General features: G+C 36.4%; 1 protein-coding gene across 2 annotated transcripts; it reads right to left on the bottom strand.

The window, feature by feature from the left end:
* Nucleotides 1-235: 235 nt before the first annotated feature.
* Nucleotides 236-19,363, bottom strand: LOC109085396 (tyrosine-protein phosphatase non-receptor type 22-like). Of its 2 annotated transcripts, none has more exons than XM_042713784.1 (28): nt 18,870-19,363; nt 16,135-16,243; nt 14,750-14,826; nt 14,511-14,606; nt 14,319-14,357; nt 13,971-14,042; nt 13,072-13,131; nt 12,400-12,542; nt 11,596-11,662; nt 11,423-11,500; nt 11,251-11,331; nt 10,963-11,078; nt 7,547-8,130; nt 7,367-7,453; nt 6,592-6,663; nt 6,441-6,512; nt 6,223-6,350; nt 6,089-6,116; nt 4,415-4,489; nt 3,249-3,308; nt 3,067-3,129; nt 2,836-2,966; nt 2,645-2,672; nt 2,392-2,454; nt 2,201-2,331; nt 1,023-1,053; nt 806-916; nt 236-622 (listed from the first exon to the last, which is right to left on the bottom strand). In XM_042713784.1, exons 1-28 carry the CDS (start codon nt 18,969-18,971, stop codon nt 561-563), a joined length of 2,766 nt encoding a protein of 921 aa, XP_042569718.1. In that variant the 5' UTR covers nt 18,972-19,363; the 3' UTR covers nt 236-560. The 2 variants fall into 2 exon arrangements, with proteins under 2 accessions (XP_042569718.1, XP_042569719.1); XM_042713785.1 differs by having other exon boundaries at nt 2,201-2,310; nt 18,870-19,362.

Below are 19,363 nucleotides of genomic sequence, written 5' to 3'. Positions count from 1 at the left end.
CATCAGAAATTGAAAATATGCAAATGAGGGGAAAAAAACAGTTAAATACAGTCACAAACCATAACCTTGACAATAGATATCTTCTGTCATTTTCATCTCTTTCAGACAGACATGGCACCAAATGCACTGTTACTTAGTCCAGCATTATGTGACACAGAAAGGCTTGATTGGCCATGGTTTTCTGCATCTGTATATATCATAAAATCCTTACCTATTAAATTACAAAAGTCTACTGTTATCGGCCAGTACATTCATGCTTTTAATTATCTTTAATTGCACATTTGCAATAATTTTATATACATTTTAGTTGCATACAAATGCAACATGCTTTAATATTTAAAGTCTTAAAAGGCCATTCTCCTGCAATATTCCCTTATAAGATGTAAAAGTCATTAACAAAAGCACAGTCTTTATAAATGTCCATCCACTGTGTGAGGTCCGTAGTTGAGCTTCTTTCCCTCAAGAATCACAGTGCTTGTCTATCTGAGCTGAAAGAAAACTTTGCTCAGTTAATCCTTGTCTTGTGAGGCTGTTTTCCTTTCCTTCACCTTCAACGTGAACTAGACCCATGTTCCTGGCTTAGTTCGTGGGCCTTTTGGCTTCCCAAAACGAGATCCAAAAGCTGTGGAGTAGGAAAAGGTTGACTTTCAGGTACAGGCCAAGTGCTACCAGGCATCAACCAAAACTGAAGAAATGTAAAATAGAGTAGCTCCATCTTGTGGCAGCTTTTAAAGTATCAGAACATCGGTTTGAAATCATATTTGGTCATTTAAAAAAAAATTATTAAAAGGGGGCAATATCTTACAAAATAGGAATCCAACAGCAGCACCATAGGATGGTGGAGCAGACTGAGGCTGGGCTGGAGACGGGTCTGAAGGTGGGCCTGGGGGCGGGATCGGAGGCGGGGCCATTTTTGCTGCAAATGACAGTTACATGATGTTCAAGCCACACACAGCTGCTTAATTCAATTTAACAGAATTAGTTGTATCAACATGAAAAGTAGAAGTGGTTATTATACATACACCTCTGTTTTCCTTTCAAAAATTTAATACTCTGTAAGAAAAGAAAATATGAATTGGCATTTATAGAATTCGCTTTTATCCAAATCGGCAGGAACTATTCACATGAGAGGCCATTCACATAGATGTGATTTTACACCGAAAAATGGAGATGGTCCTAACTGCAGAACACAAGATCCAGGGGGCGTGGTTGGATCCAGATCCAACTCCTCCCACCTTACATACACCTAAGCCTACCCGTCTCCACCCCCTGATCCCTAAACCCACCCTTCTCCACCCCCTAGATGTGGATCCAACCACGCCCCTGGATCTTGTGTTCTGCAGTGAGGGGCTACTGGAAAAATGTGAGAGCCATGGTAGTGGAATGAAAAAAATAATGAAAGGTCTAGAGATGCATAAAAAAAAAGTTTAACTACTTTTAACTTGAGCGCCATGTTTCGCGGGAGATACTGCAAAAGACGCAAGCACAACAATCAAACAAACAAATACATTAAGTGAGTTGTAGTGCAGTGGAACAGAAAAGTATGCAGGGTCTCAGGCATGTTTTTTAAAGTTGTATTTCTTTTCATTTGACATGGAATCTTAAATGCTTATGCACAAGGCGCTGAAAAGGCAGCGAGATGAGGGACAACAATCCAAAACATCTGTCTAGCACAGTGGTCTCCAACCCTGCTCCTGGAGAGCTACCGTCCTACAGATTTCAGCTCCAACCCCAATCAAACACACCTGAACCAGCTAATCAAGGTGTTCAGGGCTACTTGATAATTACAGACAGATACGAGCGCAACGGTCAAATGCATTTAGCACACAACCATCTAGCCATCTATGTGTGCATAGTAAGGGTTGTTGAATGCAAAAATGTTTCTTTGTGAACTACCCCTAATCAGTTAGGGTGTTTGGAAATGCAAAATACGGTGCACATTTTTAAAAGCTGAACTTCTTTAACTTGACATGTTTTTTTTTTTTTTTTAAACTACGGAAAAGCTGTACAATGGAATACAAAAACACACTCTGTGTGAACGGCCCCTTTAAAATCCATTCAAGGCAGGCTATTTTCAGTATGTGGGTTCAGTGGGAAACAGATAATACAAAATAAATTTGCCATCAATAAACTAAATTTTACATGTTTATTATGCCATGCACTTTACATGTAACAAATACAGAGACTTTAGAAGTTGAACCTTGGTCCTGGCCTTGCTGACCAGTGAAGTTTTCTCTCCCCCTCTGTCCGACTGGTTCCCTGTTGGTCCTGTTGCTGCCGGCTGACTGCTGGGTGCCATCTGGTGCTCTACTGTATTAGCCACAGGGCAAGCTAAACTAAGGTTATGTAGTAATGGTTAATTACCGTTAAGGGACTTATACTGTCACTCACCTTGGCCTCCAGCTGCTATGGTTACACAGACAGGCAGAGTCAGCGGAGCCACAGATAGAGACTCTGTAAAATTAAACACAGCTGTGCACACATAGATCCAGTAATAGTGCGCCCTCTTTATCTCTGTCACAAAGTGACAAACGCTACACTGCAGTGCACTGGAGAGGACAAATTTGCTTGTAGGCCTACAAGTTATGTTATAATGATACAAGTGACTGAGGTGTGGGAGGACACAATGGAAACACCAACCTACCTTGTTTTGAACTTTTTGATTTGACGCTCTGTTAGAAAATGACACATTTTGGCAAGAATGAGTCAAGCATTGATCATACAATAGGAAAATTATAGCACAGCATTTCTGTACAGCTTAAATTCAATTAGAGGTTTGTTTCTTTATGTCTACATGCTTTGAGGTCAACTACATGCTATAGAGTACAATGTAACCTTGCTTCGGGACCAAGAATGATCCAGGGATGATCTGGGCTGGGAGCTGCCTGACCATTCAGATGATGTGCCCACTCTCAGTCTATGACGTTCTGCCTCAGCTGGCTGACAGGGGGCGCTGTTATCGGCCACTTTAAGGGGGAAAAAAAACAACAAAAACGTTTCAGCTTTAGCAACAAATGAAGATGAAATTCTTGTATATATGTATACTGTAGGTTCTGTATACTGCACCTTTCCCCGTGTGAAAAAAGAACGATTCTGGAGTTCTTTCAGGAAGTGGTGGAGTTACATTTTCTTTATGAAACAAAACCGCAAACCGCAGTGTGAGTATGTGTACATTTAAATCAGCGAAAATATGTTGTATGTTGGAGCAAACTGAACAATTACACTGGTGTAGGCTATGTGTGATATACCTGTCCCTGGAACAGAGTTGAATGGCTGCTCAAGTGGTGTTGGAGTGTGTAGTAGAGATTCTAACGTTAGAAACAGGGAGGAATAGACTATATTAAAATAATCAAGCAGAATGACACTGACAAAACTTCCTTTAATACATTCATAGTTGTTTTAGAATAAGTCTTTACTATGGGAAGGAAGTTGCAAACATGTATCCTCAAGTGTTGCCATGAAATTGTACTTTAAAATATCCTAGGAATCGGTTATGAATTATGTGGATAGATTTGTTGTTTTAAAGGTTTCTGTCAACTCAATCAGCTTAACTTGACAACCAAAAATTTAGACCTGAGACTAGAATCAAAATGTACAATTCACAGCCAAAATTATTCCGCAGCGATTTGTAGATCTGGGAGATCTATCCCGTAAAGAATCGATTAGGCGCTGGTGCCCAGATAGAACAATCTGACCGTAGCTCTATTCCTTCTTGTATCATGAACGTGAAGACGAATTAACACTGGAAAACAATTGGCGGGGATTTTGATTAATTCACTAAAAAGACTCGTTGGGATTTATTTACTGATTCATTTGTTGACTCTTTCTGTAAATTACATCTTTACCAGTAGGTGTCCAACCCCCCCAAAAAAAGGATTTCCTCAGAAGTTCAAAACACCAATGTTTCTATGCATACAGAGGCGGCTGAGTAATAATTGAACAGCAAGATGCATGTCTTTGAAACAAGAGATAAGTAAATGAACACATAAACAGTACAGTCATTAATCTTGAAATATGTGACGACTAAGTTTATTCATTTTGAGCGACTATTAACCCTCAGCTTGCATTCAGCTCAGATATCAATGTTTTATTTTGGTTTGTTTATTAATGTTGTAGCTATATAAGGTTTCGTCACCTTTCTTTTACAAGTGAATCGACTCCCAAAATTCTAGATTTGTGTGGTATTTTGTTTGCATTGTTGTACTGTCACTTTTTTGTACTCGTTGCTGAAGGTAGACGCATTTTAAAATGGCCTTAAATGTGCATATGTAAATAAATATAGCATGTTGCCACTTGTTTAATGGTAACGTCACCTAGCTTTAACACCAGTGTACAACTGTGAATTTATGCAGACTATATTCAAAGTTAAATTTGTTCTATGCACAATTCCTGTTAAAATGTAATTTAGTCTTACCCTGAGGTTGTTTGTACAACAGGGGAGGAGGACTGTGACTTGTGATTGAAAAAGGACTGAGTGGAGCAGATGATGCTGCAGGAAAAAAAAAAGGAGGTTGTGAAGAATATATTAAGAATTATAAATTTTGTCTATGACTTTGAAATCTTGATTATACAGTGGAGATCAAAATTAGAGAACAGTCTATAAATACTTTATTTATTTATTTTTTGGGAAATATTGTTAATCTTTATTGCTCAAAGTCTGAAGGAATATTAGCTGTAAGTATACCAGTGTTATACTAACATGGTTAACCAAGGCATTTCAACTAAAACCTTTATTTTGTGGAAAACACAGTGATCAAAAATAGAGAACAATAACCACTGTAGCATGAAAGAAGTGTTACAGCTGTCAGAAATGAGTAGGAAGTAGAAGCCCCTGCTTTGAATGACTCAGGACATCACTAGTTTATGGCACTGTGCTGGTGTGATCTTGGTCCACTTCTCTTCCAGTCTCTTCCATAGTTCAGTAACTGTAGTGGGTTTGTTTGTTATTAATTTTTTTGTTGAATATTTTTTTCCAGAGATTTTGAGTTGGGTTTAGATCAGAACTCTGGGCCGGCCATGTCATTATTTCAATGTTTTCAGCTTCAATAACTGTTATATCTGTTTTGCAGTGTGACGGGGGCACTGACTTGCATAAAAATTGCAGGCTGATTGAGAGATGCTTGCAGGGAAGGAACTGCATGTTGCTGAAGGAGGTTCTGATAAACATTTGCATTCACCCTGCCATGTGTCTGCATAAGAAGCCCAACTCCTGCTGTAGAAAACATCCCCCAAAATATCACACCTCCTCCTCCACCTTTCACTTCACATGCTCAGGGTTCAGTCTTTCCCCAGTTTGATGCCGAACATAATGTTTCCCATCAGACCCACATAAATTAAACTATCTCTCATAACTAAAGTGAAATTTGGACCAGTTCTTTTCTCTCCTCACAACATGCTTCTCAGCAAAGGTGAGCTTAGCTTTTTGATTCTGCTTTCAGTCCGACGTCTCTTAAACGTGCCGAGACAGATCCATGCCCTGTTCATCGCTGAACTGGCGAGCAATTCCAGCTGCAGTGCTGAACCGATTCCCCTTTGAGTCTGTCTGAATTGTCCTGTCTTCTCATGCATCTGTCTTACGTGGACAACCAGCCTTTTCGGGTGACTTGAATGAATTATTGTCAACATACAGCTGCAATATTTTAGAAATCACAGATTTGGAATGACCAGCTTCTTGTGGTTGAAAGGGTCATCCATTTGGCCTTCATCTGGACTGCCTCCTGTTAAAGGGTTTCAGTCACCTTAGAGCGGCCTGCCATCTTGCAGTCTCAGTGCAAATTAGAGGAATGCTGCCAGTTAAATAGGATTTGTCATTATAATAAAGGAAATTAGCACAAGGTGCCAGATAAACAACAATAACTTGTAGGTATCAGTTAGTGTTCTCTAATTTTGATCAGAGTTCTTTTTTCAAATATCTCTTTTAGGTTTTAAATACTGTGATTCTGAATACAATTAATTTATGAAATATGCATAAAAAAACTGTCCTCCGGCTCCTGTTAATATAACTTCAAAAACGACTAAGCAATGACAATTTAGGAAATTGCAGGTTGTTCTCGAATTTTGATCTCCACTGTTTTTATGACTGACTTACCAGGAAGTGACATTCTGAATTTTAAGCTCTGAAATAAAGAAAATAATTTTATTTATGATTATATTGTTTAGGTTGGTGTGTTCTATTAATAGGCTGAAATGATTGATTAGTCTATACACCCTGCTTCCTCTCACCTTGCTCCTGGACCAAGATCGTTTCACATCTGTCTGAGCTTCATTAGTTTGTCCAGACCATTCTAGAGATTTCCCAACTCTCATTACGACATCCTGTGGCTTTTCCTGTGTCACATTTTGTACTAGATCTGTTGAAAATTAGATGACAATTTGATCAGGTACAAAGAAGTGATCAGATGAATTTGTTGTAGATGCATCCTTGCCCATCTTTGTCATACCCTCATCTGTGGCCATTTCAAAAGACTCTGGAGTTCTCTCAGGCAGTGGGGGCACAGGTGAGGGTGGGCTGTCTTTTAGAGAAAACGGGATCATTTACAGGTGCTGTCCATCAAATCTATACACAAATTTTCAAGTGTGCATAATGCTCACCTCTGTTCACGCTCTTAGAGTCTGAGCTGGTTGGGATCATCAATGTCAACATCTCTGTGTTTTCACTGATATCTGGAAAACAAGACCATATATTGTGGTATAGGTTTAAAAAATCTTGGTTAATAGAAAATTTGTATATGTTGTAGCCTATGTCTTAAAATTCGAGTGAGAATCAGTGTTGTTATTGTTACTATATCTAATAAATAAAGCCAAAACTATAATTAAAACCATTTTTGTTAACTGAAATTAAGTTGTAATAATAGAATATATAAATATTAAGTAGAAATAAGTACTAAAATTTCAGGTAACATTTCTTGAGGTGTATATAATGCATTAGATTATAATACTTAATTTTGCGACCTTTAGAAAGTATAATGCATTAAAACACATGATAATCAATGAAATTGCAATGCATTTTAATTTGTTTACAATTATTTATGTAAATATATAATGCATTTCAGTGTATTATTAATACCTTGATACATTACATAAAGGCTTTAAGTGTTACCAAATTACGGAAACTAAAATAAATTGAGATTGAAATGAAAACTGAAATAAAATAAATGAAAGCTAAATAGAAATATTAAAAGCAAGATCTAATAAAAATGACAACAGCACATAAAATTACTAAAGCTTAAACTAATTTTAAAATAACTGAGAATATAAAAACAAAAAAGCTGGTTCAAAATATTAATAAAAGTACTGTAATAGTATATAAAATACAACTAAAATAGCACTGGTGAGGATATACATTTAGACCTTAAGTTGGACTAACCTTTAATTTCATCTGCCAGTATAAATGACTCAGGGGTTCGCTCAGGCACAGGAGGAGGAGTGTCTTCATTAGATGGTGTATTTGCATCTTTATTCAAATTATAAAACAGGAAATTATCATAAGTGATCCATCATAGTTTTTCAGAAAATCATTTGTTAAAATAGTCATAGGTTTTCATACCTTTGTCTTTGCAGTCATGTTTTGGCAATTCCAACACCTGATTATTAAGAACTAAACTAGGTATTGTGAAACAAGGGTTCTCCATCCATGTTTCACAAATCATAGAGTCCATAACACTGTGATTGTCGCTACCCGGTGGAGACTCAGGACCAAAATAAGGATCTTCCACAGTGAAGCAGACTGTGCTGGGGATAATAGGGTTGTGGTCTTTGGCAGCAGGACTGAAATCTTGATTTTCTGCACACTCCAGATGCCTTATACTCGGCCTCAGCTCTTGTACTTGGCTGATGGGATAGTTTGAACATGCAGTTTGGGTGAGATCAGTGTTGAAGCTGGTAGATGGTTCAGTTCTTTGAGGTCCAGGGGTTGTAAAGTCTGTCTGAGGAGTTGGTGCTATGAATGACCTCTGACCTTTAATCTGGGCCCATTCACTCATTGTATTGAGCCTGTCTTCAGAATTGAGTTTTGTGGAGAAGAACTCTTGACTGAATGGTTGTGAATGAGGCTGTGGCCAAGAAGTGACTTCTGTATCTGTATTTGTGACATGATTGAGTTCATCCATTGGAATTTGCATCTCGTTATTCCTATCGCAACAGTAAAAGATTTTATTATGATCAGGAATACCACAGAGACAGTTACAATGTGTCTTAGGTTGTGGTTACACTTGCAGTTTTGTTATCTTGGTTCTTTTGGTCTTGACCAAAAACAAAAATTAAACATTTAGTCCTAGTTCGCTAAGCTTTCACACTGCCTTTCTTTAAACCGAACCTAAAGATACAAAATAAAAGGCATAAGGATACGGTCACAACCAGAAATTATTTTTTCTGATTATTTTTTCTGAAATTAATTGTGATTAATCCCACCTAACATTAAAGTTTTTAAATATACTTTTATATTGCAATAATTTCACATTCAATCTTTAAATCAATGTAGAAACAACATAAAGACAGTATATTTTTTTATATTTGTTTAGTGCCATCTTTTTTATGTCTGAAGGTGCGTATCACTGATACCAATACTACCGATGTCTCTAGGAATTTTTTTTTTCTCCCTAATATTTAACCATAGACAATAGCCATTCAGCATTACAGTATAATTGAGAGCTATAAATTTTAACATTTAAAAGTGAACTTAAAACATTTCAAGTGCACTTAAAACAATCTTCAAATAAACCCATTATAATAACTGTCATATTTAGCTACCTGTGCACTTATACAGAAATTGAATAAAGCTATCAAACACTAAATTCTGAATTAAATATAGATGAATCTTTAAAGCTCTTTTTTTCTTTGATTAGCAGTCATCACAGCAGCTGGGTTATTGGGTTATTAGGTTATTTTGGCTGCTTTAAGAGCTGCCACTACTGAACATGACATGGATCTGACACGCATCATATTTTCTCACAACTCTTTACTTTTTCTGACCCACTTCAGGTCTTAAAGTCTCTACTACGGAGCTGACAAGATGAATCCGGTGTGTTAGATGAGGGAGACTGTGCTGGACTGCTCCAGGACAGTTTTGAAAACCACTGCATTTCAGAGACATGTTCTTAAATGTGACTTATATATAACAAATATTTACATGCACAGTTTTAAGGCAGCTTTATTCGCCTTACTTGATGACTTAATTGATGACATAACTGCAACATTGCATGCTCGTAGTTTCATTTGCGCTTTAATATAATAGTGCTTAATATAATAGACCGCACGCCGCCGCATTTGTACATGCAACTGAAGAGTATGTGCTACAAGCACAGTATAACGGCTGACAGGACAGGAAAAATAATTTTACTGTCACTGTTGTTCTACTGAAGCTCCCTCATCATCTGTACCTTTTCCGCACTCATTTGACTAGAGCTTGGTGCTGAGATGAAGTGGTTGTAAAGATGTTCCGCATCTAAATAAACACAATTCTTGTCAAGAACAAAAAGACAGAAGCAGCAGTTGTGAGGGGTGTGGCCAACCCTAGCTCCACCCCTGCATTAATTGCGTTAAATATTTTTAATGCGTTAAACTGAAAAAATAATTATCGCATGTGTTAACGCACTAATTTTGACAGCACTAGTGTGTACATATTTTTACCAGCTAATAAATCACAAAGAGCTTCTAAATTGTGTAAAGGCATCAACACAGCAACAGGAATTCCTCTGTTGCACACACAGAGATCTGCTGCAAGGAGATGGCAGTTCTAATTCCGTCACTGAACTGTAATGAGCAACATAGATCATATGACGAGAAGAACCAGGTATTCTTGAGCGTTCAGTCCTTTTTATGGTCGCATTTTTCACATCACTTCCTGTTTTGATTTGTTAGATGTATTTGGTCCACATTCCGTTCATATTTTAGTGAAACTGCATCAGAGTTTGTTTGGAAGTGCACTGAGGCACAACTTTTCAGGAAGTCTCGTTCCTTTTGTTTGGTGCGCGCCAAGCTTCGTATGGCAGTGTTCATACTTTTTCAAATGAACCACGCTAACAGAGTAATCGCACGTTTTATCTAAACCAAGCCTGCCAAGTGTGAAATTACCCTCTGACATGAAACAATTCAAGACTGTTGGTGATATATATATGTAAAGTGTGAATTCAAGCTCAACCGCTGGTGTTAATGTAAGGGTGTTTTTGAACACTCTTGGAAACAATTATTGGGCCTGTCCCAGTTCCCACAATTATTATCTTGGCCACTTGAGAATGCGTGTATACAGCAGGAAATAAGTGCAAAAGACTGTCCCAGATCTGAAAAATGCTAAAGCTCAGTGTCCTTGATGCACACTAAATCTCTAATAGCACTTTGGTATGGTATTTGAAGCTAAGTGTAACACATCATGTTCAGGAACAAGCATAGCTCAAAATGGTGAGATGTCAAGTAAAACTTTCCAGTGTAAGTTAAATTACTTAGATATTACATAATTTGGTAGTAAAGAAAAAAAAAGTGTTTAACATTGAATTAGTGCAGAATATGTGTATTTTGTAAAATGTTTGCAACTGCTTATCACTTAATTAGAGTCATCACAAAAATTGTGTCTTCTGTTACATAGGAACTGCTGAACAGAATGTTTATTTTAAAGTGCAAAGAACTGAAAATCAAAATGTGTAAAAACTTACACAAAATGTCACTTACATTTTTACAGCACTATAATGTAGTGTGTTCCATAATAATATGTTCTACACAGACTTTCTTGGCCATATATATATATATATATATATATATATATAAGACTTTCTTGGCCATATATATATATATATATATATATATATATTATCTTTAGTAATGTTGTTATAGCAGAACTGACATCAGCCAAAAATGAAAATTTATTCACCCTCATGAGCATGTATAAATGATGACAGAATGTTCATTTTTGGGTGAACTATTCCTTTAAAATGTGGTTAAATTGTATTAAAAGGAGATACTTCCTCATACCTGCGCTCAGTTTGAAGCAAGGCTCTGAAGTCTGTCGCAATCTCTGATTCAGAGTCGCTGAAATCTGAGAGCTCACTCCCACTACTTAAGGTGACATGAGAGGGGGAAGCTGGGACCTGATTGATGATAAAATTAAATTGTTAATTTAAAATGGCAAAAAAAAAAAAAAAAAAAAAACAGTCTGCATGCATATAAGGTCAGCAAAATGCTCTGACTATGTTGTATAATGTATCATAATTATCATATTTATGTAAATAAAGAGTGAGTAATAATGATGGCTCATCTAACCTCTCTTTTTGGTTCATCCATTGCTTCCAGATATCTCTCAAACAGCAATTTGATGGTCCTGTATACTAGTTCATATTGTTCCTATGAGGAGAAGAAATTAATTAATTATTTAAGAAAATGGAGACTTTTTGTTTATATTGATGATGGCAATTTAAGAAGAAACTAAGTTTACCTTAGTCTGAACCACAGAGGGCCTCTGTGTACGCATGTCCTTTACCAGTTCAAAGATACTGAAATTCTCTGGTATCATCTAAACAAAAGCAAATAAGATCAACAACTTGTCAGAATATAGATTATATTGTGCCAGTATAATAAAAGCTTCAATCAGATGTTTTGAACTCTTACCTGTCTCTTCAGTAGATTCCAGGTATAGTCAATAGCACACAATGCACCTGTTCTTCCACAGCCTGCACTGCAAATCCAAGAGTTCCAGTAGAATAAACCACAGTGAAAACACAATTCTCTTTTCTTACATTTGAGCAGCTTAGATAGACCCTTGAGTGCAGTATAAGTTGCAGTTTTCTGCATAACACATTTTCAAGTCAATGAGCTAAGATAAGGTGCTCAGAATATTCTTTGTAGAAAAACTTTTTAAAGTTAAAGTTAATCTTTACAGAATTAATAATTTAATAACAATGTTGAATTTTAATGTTAGCTATTTATTGGTTATCAGCCACAACATGAAAATAATTGAAAACAGAAACATAATCGTAGTATATACTGTATATATATCTCCATGGGTCAGACTGAAAGATTGGTGCAAAGACAACAATCATTATATCTTCATAACTGTATAAATGGTCAATTTAGATTGTAAAGAATACTTTAAAGAATTAATTTCTGAAATGTGGCGGTAGATTCAGTCAAAAGTATTTTTTGAATAGCATTAACTGTCATTGTAACTTAGTGTTAGTAGTAGTGCAGATACTTTTTGGGGCATTTGCTTGTTGTTGGTCAACCACCAACACATTTCCTGTGTAAAAAATGGAGGTGGGGTTCTTCTATGGTTACCGATACAAACAAACTGTTTGTATCAGTATCTTGCATTCATGGCCACAATATGACCTCGGACTGATCTGATTAGCCCTTAAATGCAGTCATTGCAAAAATCAATCCTAACAGTCCATAACAGCAGATGCAAGCATTTACCTGCAGTGAATACAGATGGGAATCTCGTCATGATCCTGGTAAATCCGCATATCCTGCAGCAGCTCCAGGATGGCAGGAATGGAGTCGGGTACTCCGTGATCTGGCCAGTTCACATAATGCAGCTGTTTCAGTGTCCGAGACACCTTAAAAAAAAAAACGGTGTAATAGACTGTTTGTTTATTCTGGTAACCTGGTTTTAAAACCACCACATTTTGGTGGTTTTCTTTCATCACTACAAAACATCTACAGAAATGTCAGCACCTGTCTGTGTTTATGTTTGTTCCACTACAGTGTCTGTACAGACTGATCTTCTTGAATAATAAAGCTGAATACTCTTACGCAATGACATTTCAAGGGAAAATCTATGAACGGGTCATAGGTCACCACGACACAATGTTTGCCCTAAAGCAATGTTTTTAAAGCTCATTAAACTTGACTGAAGTGTGAACACATCCATTTGTTTGGCATTTATTTAATGTTTTTAAAGTTGTCAGGACAATAGAAAAAAAAAATATTTTTTAAATTGTTTTAGTTTAAAAGCAAGGATAAAAAGCAATAAAAACATTTGAATAAATGTACAATCTTTTCATATAAACTATGAAGACTTTAAAGTAGGGTAAACTAAAAAAAATGTCAGTGCGGTGAAGTCAAGATCAAAGAAATGTTACTTACTTGTTTAAATGTCACCTTCAGTGTTCGTGTCAAATATTCTCCCTTATTCTCATCAGACTCCTGGACAACATCAAACATGTACATGACTTGAATGCTCATTGGATTAGTAAATTACAGATAATATTTTGGCTAATATTATTCAATAGTGAAAACCATAGTGCTAAAAGGTGCAGAATGTTCAACCCTTAAATATAACATTATTGTTTTTAAGAGATGTGCCAGTATAAAAATTCTGATATAAATAAACTAAAAATAGATATTTTTAAGTGCTACAAGTGAATTTAAGCATGCAGCACAAAATTATGAAGTACAATATGAAACATTGATATTCATTTTTAGATCTGCTAAAGATTACATTCAGAAGTTTACTACATTACTAGTGTTTTAAAGATAAACTAAAAAAAAACAAAAAAAAAAACTGGTGATTTTCTGCCATTGTTCGATAAGTTTCCTAGTTCAAAATAAAGGTGAAACACCTCTGAATAATCTATACAAAAAAATTACTTAATATTAAAAAAACTTTTATTAATGCAGGTGAACCCTAAATGTAATCTAAATGTAAAATTATGGCAAATAACCTCACACAATTAAATATTCAGTTTAGACTGATACCAATAACCAATATAGTTCTGATAATTTGTGAGGCCTGATAGTACTGATAATGTGTTTTTTTTTTAACAGTAAAATTTTTTTTTTTTTTTTTTTTTTTTATAAATGTCAAAATGCAAAGAAAATATGATGTTGTGAAAGAACGCGACATCTTTTTTACATCGTACTTAGTGGTTCAAGATGTAGTGTTTTAGATACTGTGTGAATGTGAACTACAGATGTTTGTGCGAGCGCAAATAAAACACAAGGACAGGAAGTTTGGTGTGAGTGAGGGTAGAGGTGTTTCTCACATAGTATATGGTAAAGGGCTCACACACAAACACATCATTCTTTGACTCCGGCCAGTAACGCTCACATTTTTTCTGAAAGAAAGAGGAAAAGCAGCATTCAGTCTCAACCGGCTCGCTTCTGCTTACTCTATGAGAATTTCTATGCTGAGTGCATAGCAGCACTGTAACTGTATCAAAAGCTTTGAAAGGGGGGGAACTCAAGATAAAAAAGAACTAGATGAAAATGACATGCATGATGCATTGCCTCACCATTCTGAGGCAAGAAGGATGTGGTTAATAAAAAATATTATCTTTAAACACAGTGACTGTCAACATTTCTCCTATAACATTCTGTCAGTTACATCTTACCCTTCCCATTTCAAACTCCCGGCAAGCCATCACAATAACCTGCAGAGAGAGAGAGTGCGATATTATAGAGGCATTTCTCTAGATTTCATTGTGTGAATGTTTCTTCTTCTCACCCAAAGCTCACCTAACAGGTTGAACCTGTTTTCTACAGGAAGTGGAATGTGTGTGAAATGGTCAAAATCAAGCGCTTACCTGCACGTTGTATTCCCAAAGCATCCTCCAGAAGTCAAGCACAGTGTTTGGCAGCGGGCCTTGTGTGGCAATATACGCCCTAGAGCCCAATACTCCCTGAAATAAAACACAACTGAATCCTCCTGAATAGCACTGATATTTTGTCAGTTGTTGTTTAAGCATTACATGTTCTGTTTAATCTGATCAGTGTATAGTTGTATAAATGTGTATAGCTTGAGATCTTTCTTGCACTTCCTTACCTTAATGAAACTAGCATTGATGTAATCTGCATCATGTTTGGATGTGATGAGAGAGAGCTTCACTCTGCTGTGATCAACTGAGAAAATACAGCCATCAGCATTTCTAGCACATCATGTCTCTGTAATCTTCACAATCAACACTTCCCATGGTTTTTTATATAACTGCCACTTTCACAAATCTTGTGTTAATCTCCCACATTGCTATCCATGTTTGTTTCTGGCATCGTCTACTATGATACAATACAATATTTTAAGGTATATTATACCGAGACAGCACACATACATCACACAGACATCTATTTAATGTATGCGTTTTCATTTCAAAGATGTTTTTAGAATGTTTGTTCTTCTGCGATACAACTCTACAAGGTTTCCTGTCAGATGTTGACTAGATATTAAGAGAACGTCTTTATGATGCTTATGATTTAGACTGTAAAAATGCTTGCATGAAACATTTATACATTTAGCAGACACTTTTATAAGCGACTTACAAATGAGGAATGCAGCAAGCAATTAATCTTAAGGAGGCAATACCATGAGAAGCGCTAACAATACAAAGTTTTAACCACTGTTCAGAAAAGTACAAGTTAGAACAGGAAGAAATTAAGAAATAGTGAAAGGATAGAAGATGTTTTTTCAGTTGTATGTTAAAAGAAAAACTATTAAATGTAAATGGTTCAACAGTAAAATGTAAGGTTTTGGCAAGTAACCACTGACATTCCCAGAAGTCCCTGCATGAAACATCACATGAATATATTTTACATAAAAAAAAAAAAAAATCTTATTTTTGTTATCAGTGCATTAAGGTGTTTGTGTTACAATTTCTGTTATTTAGTTGATGTTTATTGCATTATTTTAGTGTTGTGTGTTATACTGATGGTGTTTTGTCTCTGTGTGTAAGACCCTGTGCACTGTTTCCGTTCAAGCATTTTTCTTGTATTATGGACAACAAGCCACTTGCGATTCATCATGTGGTTTTCTGTTTTGACACCACACGATAGTAGTTATCAGTATATTTTACAGAATAAGGAGGTTTTGGTAGACTGGTATTTTAACATTATAGAACTTAATGAAATTAATGATTATGTTGTAAAATATGCAGGCACTAAAATGCCATCTCTTAATACCTGAAACATTTTCCATGTATTTTTTATGCTGAATTTCTGGCAATAACTGCTTTTTTTTTTTTCTTTAAATGTAACAGGATATTTTTATAGTGTATGTCAATCTGCTTCTTTTTTGATAAATGTTATCAGATATTAGTACACAGTCAAATATTAGCTTTCCAGATGTAATGTAAGTGTGTTTAGTGGGTATGATATATAGTAGAAAATAGTATACTGTACTGTACTATAGTATAGTTAGATGTCAAATGGGATACTCACAGGGAACAATGTCTTTGTATCTGTTCTTTTTCACATTGTCTTGTTTGTCCGCGACTATGGTGGGGTATGTCCTCTCCGCACGATATTTAGTAGACTGTCTCTTCAGTTTCTGTTTTGAGCAAGTTACAAAAGATTCAGTTATGATTTTGTATAAGTTTGTGCAATAAAACTTTTGTATTTTGTCATCATCATTTTATTTTCTGCTTATATTGCAGGTAGTCCAAGGCAAGCCAGATGTTCAGGGCTGAGCTGTTAATACTAATATTATTTTAAAAGACAAAGCAGATTAAGAAAACCTTGTTTGAAACGATCTTACTTGCCATGTATTTGACATCTCAACTGTGATATTATGATCGGAGACTTACAGACTAAAGTTTACAGCCCTGTGGTTAAGATCTGTGAATACTAGATAAGTCGGGCTGTGTATGCGTGAGTGTGTGTGACTGCCACAATATGCATGTGGGATGTACCATCACTCTCCTGTGTGTCTCTTTGCGCACAAGCACCTTGATCAGACCAAGAGACTTTCCGACCACAGTTGAGCTTATGAGAACCCTTATGAGCCCAACAGACAGTGAGCAATATAGCAAGCTGAGTAATTAGCATGGGATCTCTGAGTCGAAACAGGCAGGACTGCGTATGAGGAACCAGCCCCTCCCACTGTGGGAAACCCTCGTGTTTTGTCCAAGAGTTTTGTACAGTGAGACTGGACTCTGACATTTTTTCTACATTTATGTCCCTTGTGTGGGCATAAATTGCAGACCAGCAGTGAGGACAAGTAGCTCTGCTCTCAGTGTGATAGGAACTTTAGCTCTGCCAAATAGACAGTTTCTCTTCCTGTAAGTGAGTCGAGTGAGTGAGTCTTATTTCGCAGAAGTTTGACAGAGATAATAGAGCTGCATGTCTGAAAGTGCTTTTTTTAATCGGAGTAGGAAGAGACCACTTCATGCGATTAAAAAGGAGACGGGACATATAGGGCCTTCCTCGTGGCCTGGTTTCACAATGGTAAAAATCTATATAAAGACACAAACTGAACACTTTGCAGCTGCTGATGGCTGGACTGAAGAGCATGTTTTGTTCAGCAGGACAGGATAAAGCTGTAGTGGCAAAGACAGGCCTAAATCAGCTTGGTACTTCAGAGTTGAGAAAATGTGTACAGATGCGTCACGCTTTACTGAGCTATAGATACAAGAGTAACATGTATCTTGGTGATACATTTTTAAGCCTTCAGAATGAAATTATGGTATTTTTCAATTGTCATACATGGCAATCTTGTGTTGTATGACAATCCAGTGTTGTAACAGCAGGGGTTTTAAAATATTTTGATGCTAATGACCCCAAAATATACTTCCTAAAATATATATGCACAATAATTTTATTTACTGTAATATAATAATAAATTTACATAAAATGTTTGTCGTATGAAATAAAGACATGCATGAAATCTATTAGAAATTGGAATGGTTTCATATATTAACAAATACATCTAGCCGATACAGATATGTATGTTTACAGTATGTACAGTGCATAACAAATTCATTAGACCACCAAAATCTTTTTGTTGTTGTTATTGTTTCTGTAATGGTTAATCCACCACTATGTTTAATCTCTTTAGTCACAGTAGTATTTGTAATGCTAAAATATATTATTGTTGTCATCCATGAATTTTTCAAATTTACTGTTTTACAAGAAAGTTGAAAAGATTTTAAAGCTCTTAGTTATTTTTTCCAAATAATATATATAATTAAAAAAAAAAGAAAAAGTTCCCCATTTACCTCAAAATGCTACTTTGTAGACTCTGAGAAGCACACATTTGATATTAGCTCCACTATCGTTCCTGTAGAGGAACAGCACAGTACTAGCGACGCCAAGGCCATGAGATTAATTCCTGAACACTGATAAGACATATACTTTTTTAAAAGTTTGGATTGGTTTAATTTAGGTGAAGAAATAGCTTATTTACTTATATTCAAAAATAATGTATTTATATCAGCATACACTGAAACCACAGTCCATCACTGCTTGACATCCTGTTTCACTCTAAACACCATAAGCTGCTTTGGAGGAAAGTGTCTGGCAAGTAAATAAATGTAAATAATAATAATAATAATGCATCTTAAGAGAATGAGCATTTTTGCATTTTTTGCACTTTTGTATTGCTAAGTTTAGTCAACAGCTCAGCATGGGTCATGGGTAACTTCCTCTCAGTCACCATGGCTGTTCACATGGATATCTAACAGTTGACATTCGAGGGGAATAGCATATGAAGGTTATTTTGGAAACAAATCTAAGCAGAAGTGTGACAAATGACTACTTTGGGGTCCAAAGTACCTTGTTGTAGACAATCATCCATAGATTCAATAATAAATTAGTTTGGTAATACATAACCACACCAGGTTAAAACGTCTTGTACAAAAGCCTAAAGTAAGAGGCACTGTATTAAGAAGAGGAAGTCCACGCTTAGCCATTTAAGCCTTTGCATCAACTCGCTGCCCAGACAAGGTTTATTTTTAGCTTACTTTTGGCACATGCAATGCTAATATTTTTATTATCTCAGTCCATTCATTTACATATCTTCACATTGCCGCACAAACTCGCATTGCATGGAATGTAAAAAAGCAAGATTGTTTTAAGCCTAGCATACAGCCATCTTTTGCAACCTATGCGCTGTCACATGATGTGAATGTGAACATCTGAGAACGTATTTTCTCTAACATATTTTGTTAATTACTTACCAAAAACTCTCCAGCAAAGCCGTTCTCTGCCCCTTCCTCTTCTGCTTCCTTGCTGGCGATTTGGGCCAATAGGTCCCTCAGAATGTGGGCTTGGGCGTCCATGGCATGATGTGTGACACAGCAGCTTCCTCTGTCATGTCAGAGATTGGGGAGATCGGTGGGCTTCTGAAAGGAGTCCATATTTCACTTTCTCTCTGTGTGTCTCTTGTAGGTCTGTAGTTGAGTAGAGGAACTGTGCGAAGTGTCGTCACGGAAGCAGTGGCAGCAACAGCTCACAGGTTCTGTGGTAAACTCTAAGTAACACTATGACCCACTCCGCCCTTCATCTCTCTCTTCAGTTTCGCTCACTTTTTTTCATTGTTGCATACCTATAGTGGTGTTTATTGTCTGTTCTGCGGCCTTCTCTCTTTTTCTCTGCCTGCCTGTTTCTTTCTGTCCAACACTTTGTAGCACAAGGTCTTAGAGCCTATACCCCCACACAGGAAGCTTTTGTG

This window comes from Cyprinus carpio, chromosome A23 (assembly GCF_018340385.1).
Source record: "Cyprinus carpio isolate SPL01 chromosome A23, ASM1834038v1, whole genome shotgun sequence".
NCBI classification, from domain to species: domain Eukaryota; kingdom Metazoa; phylum Chordata; class Actinopteri; order Cypriniformes; family Cyprinidae; genus Cyprinus; species Cyprinus carpio.
This window is presented reverse-complemented; position numbering and strand designations above follow the sequence as displayed.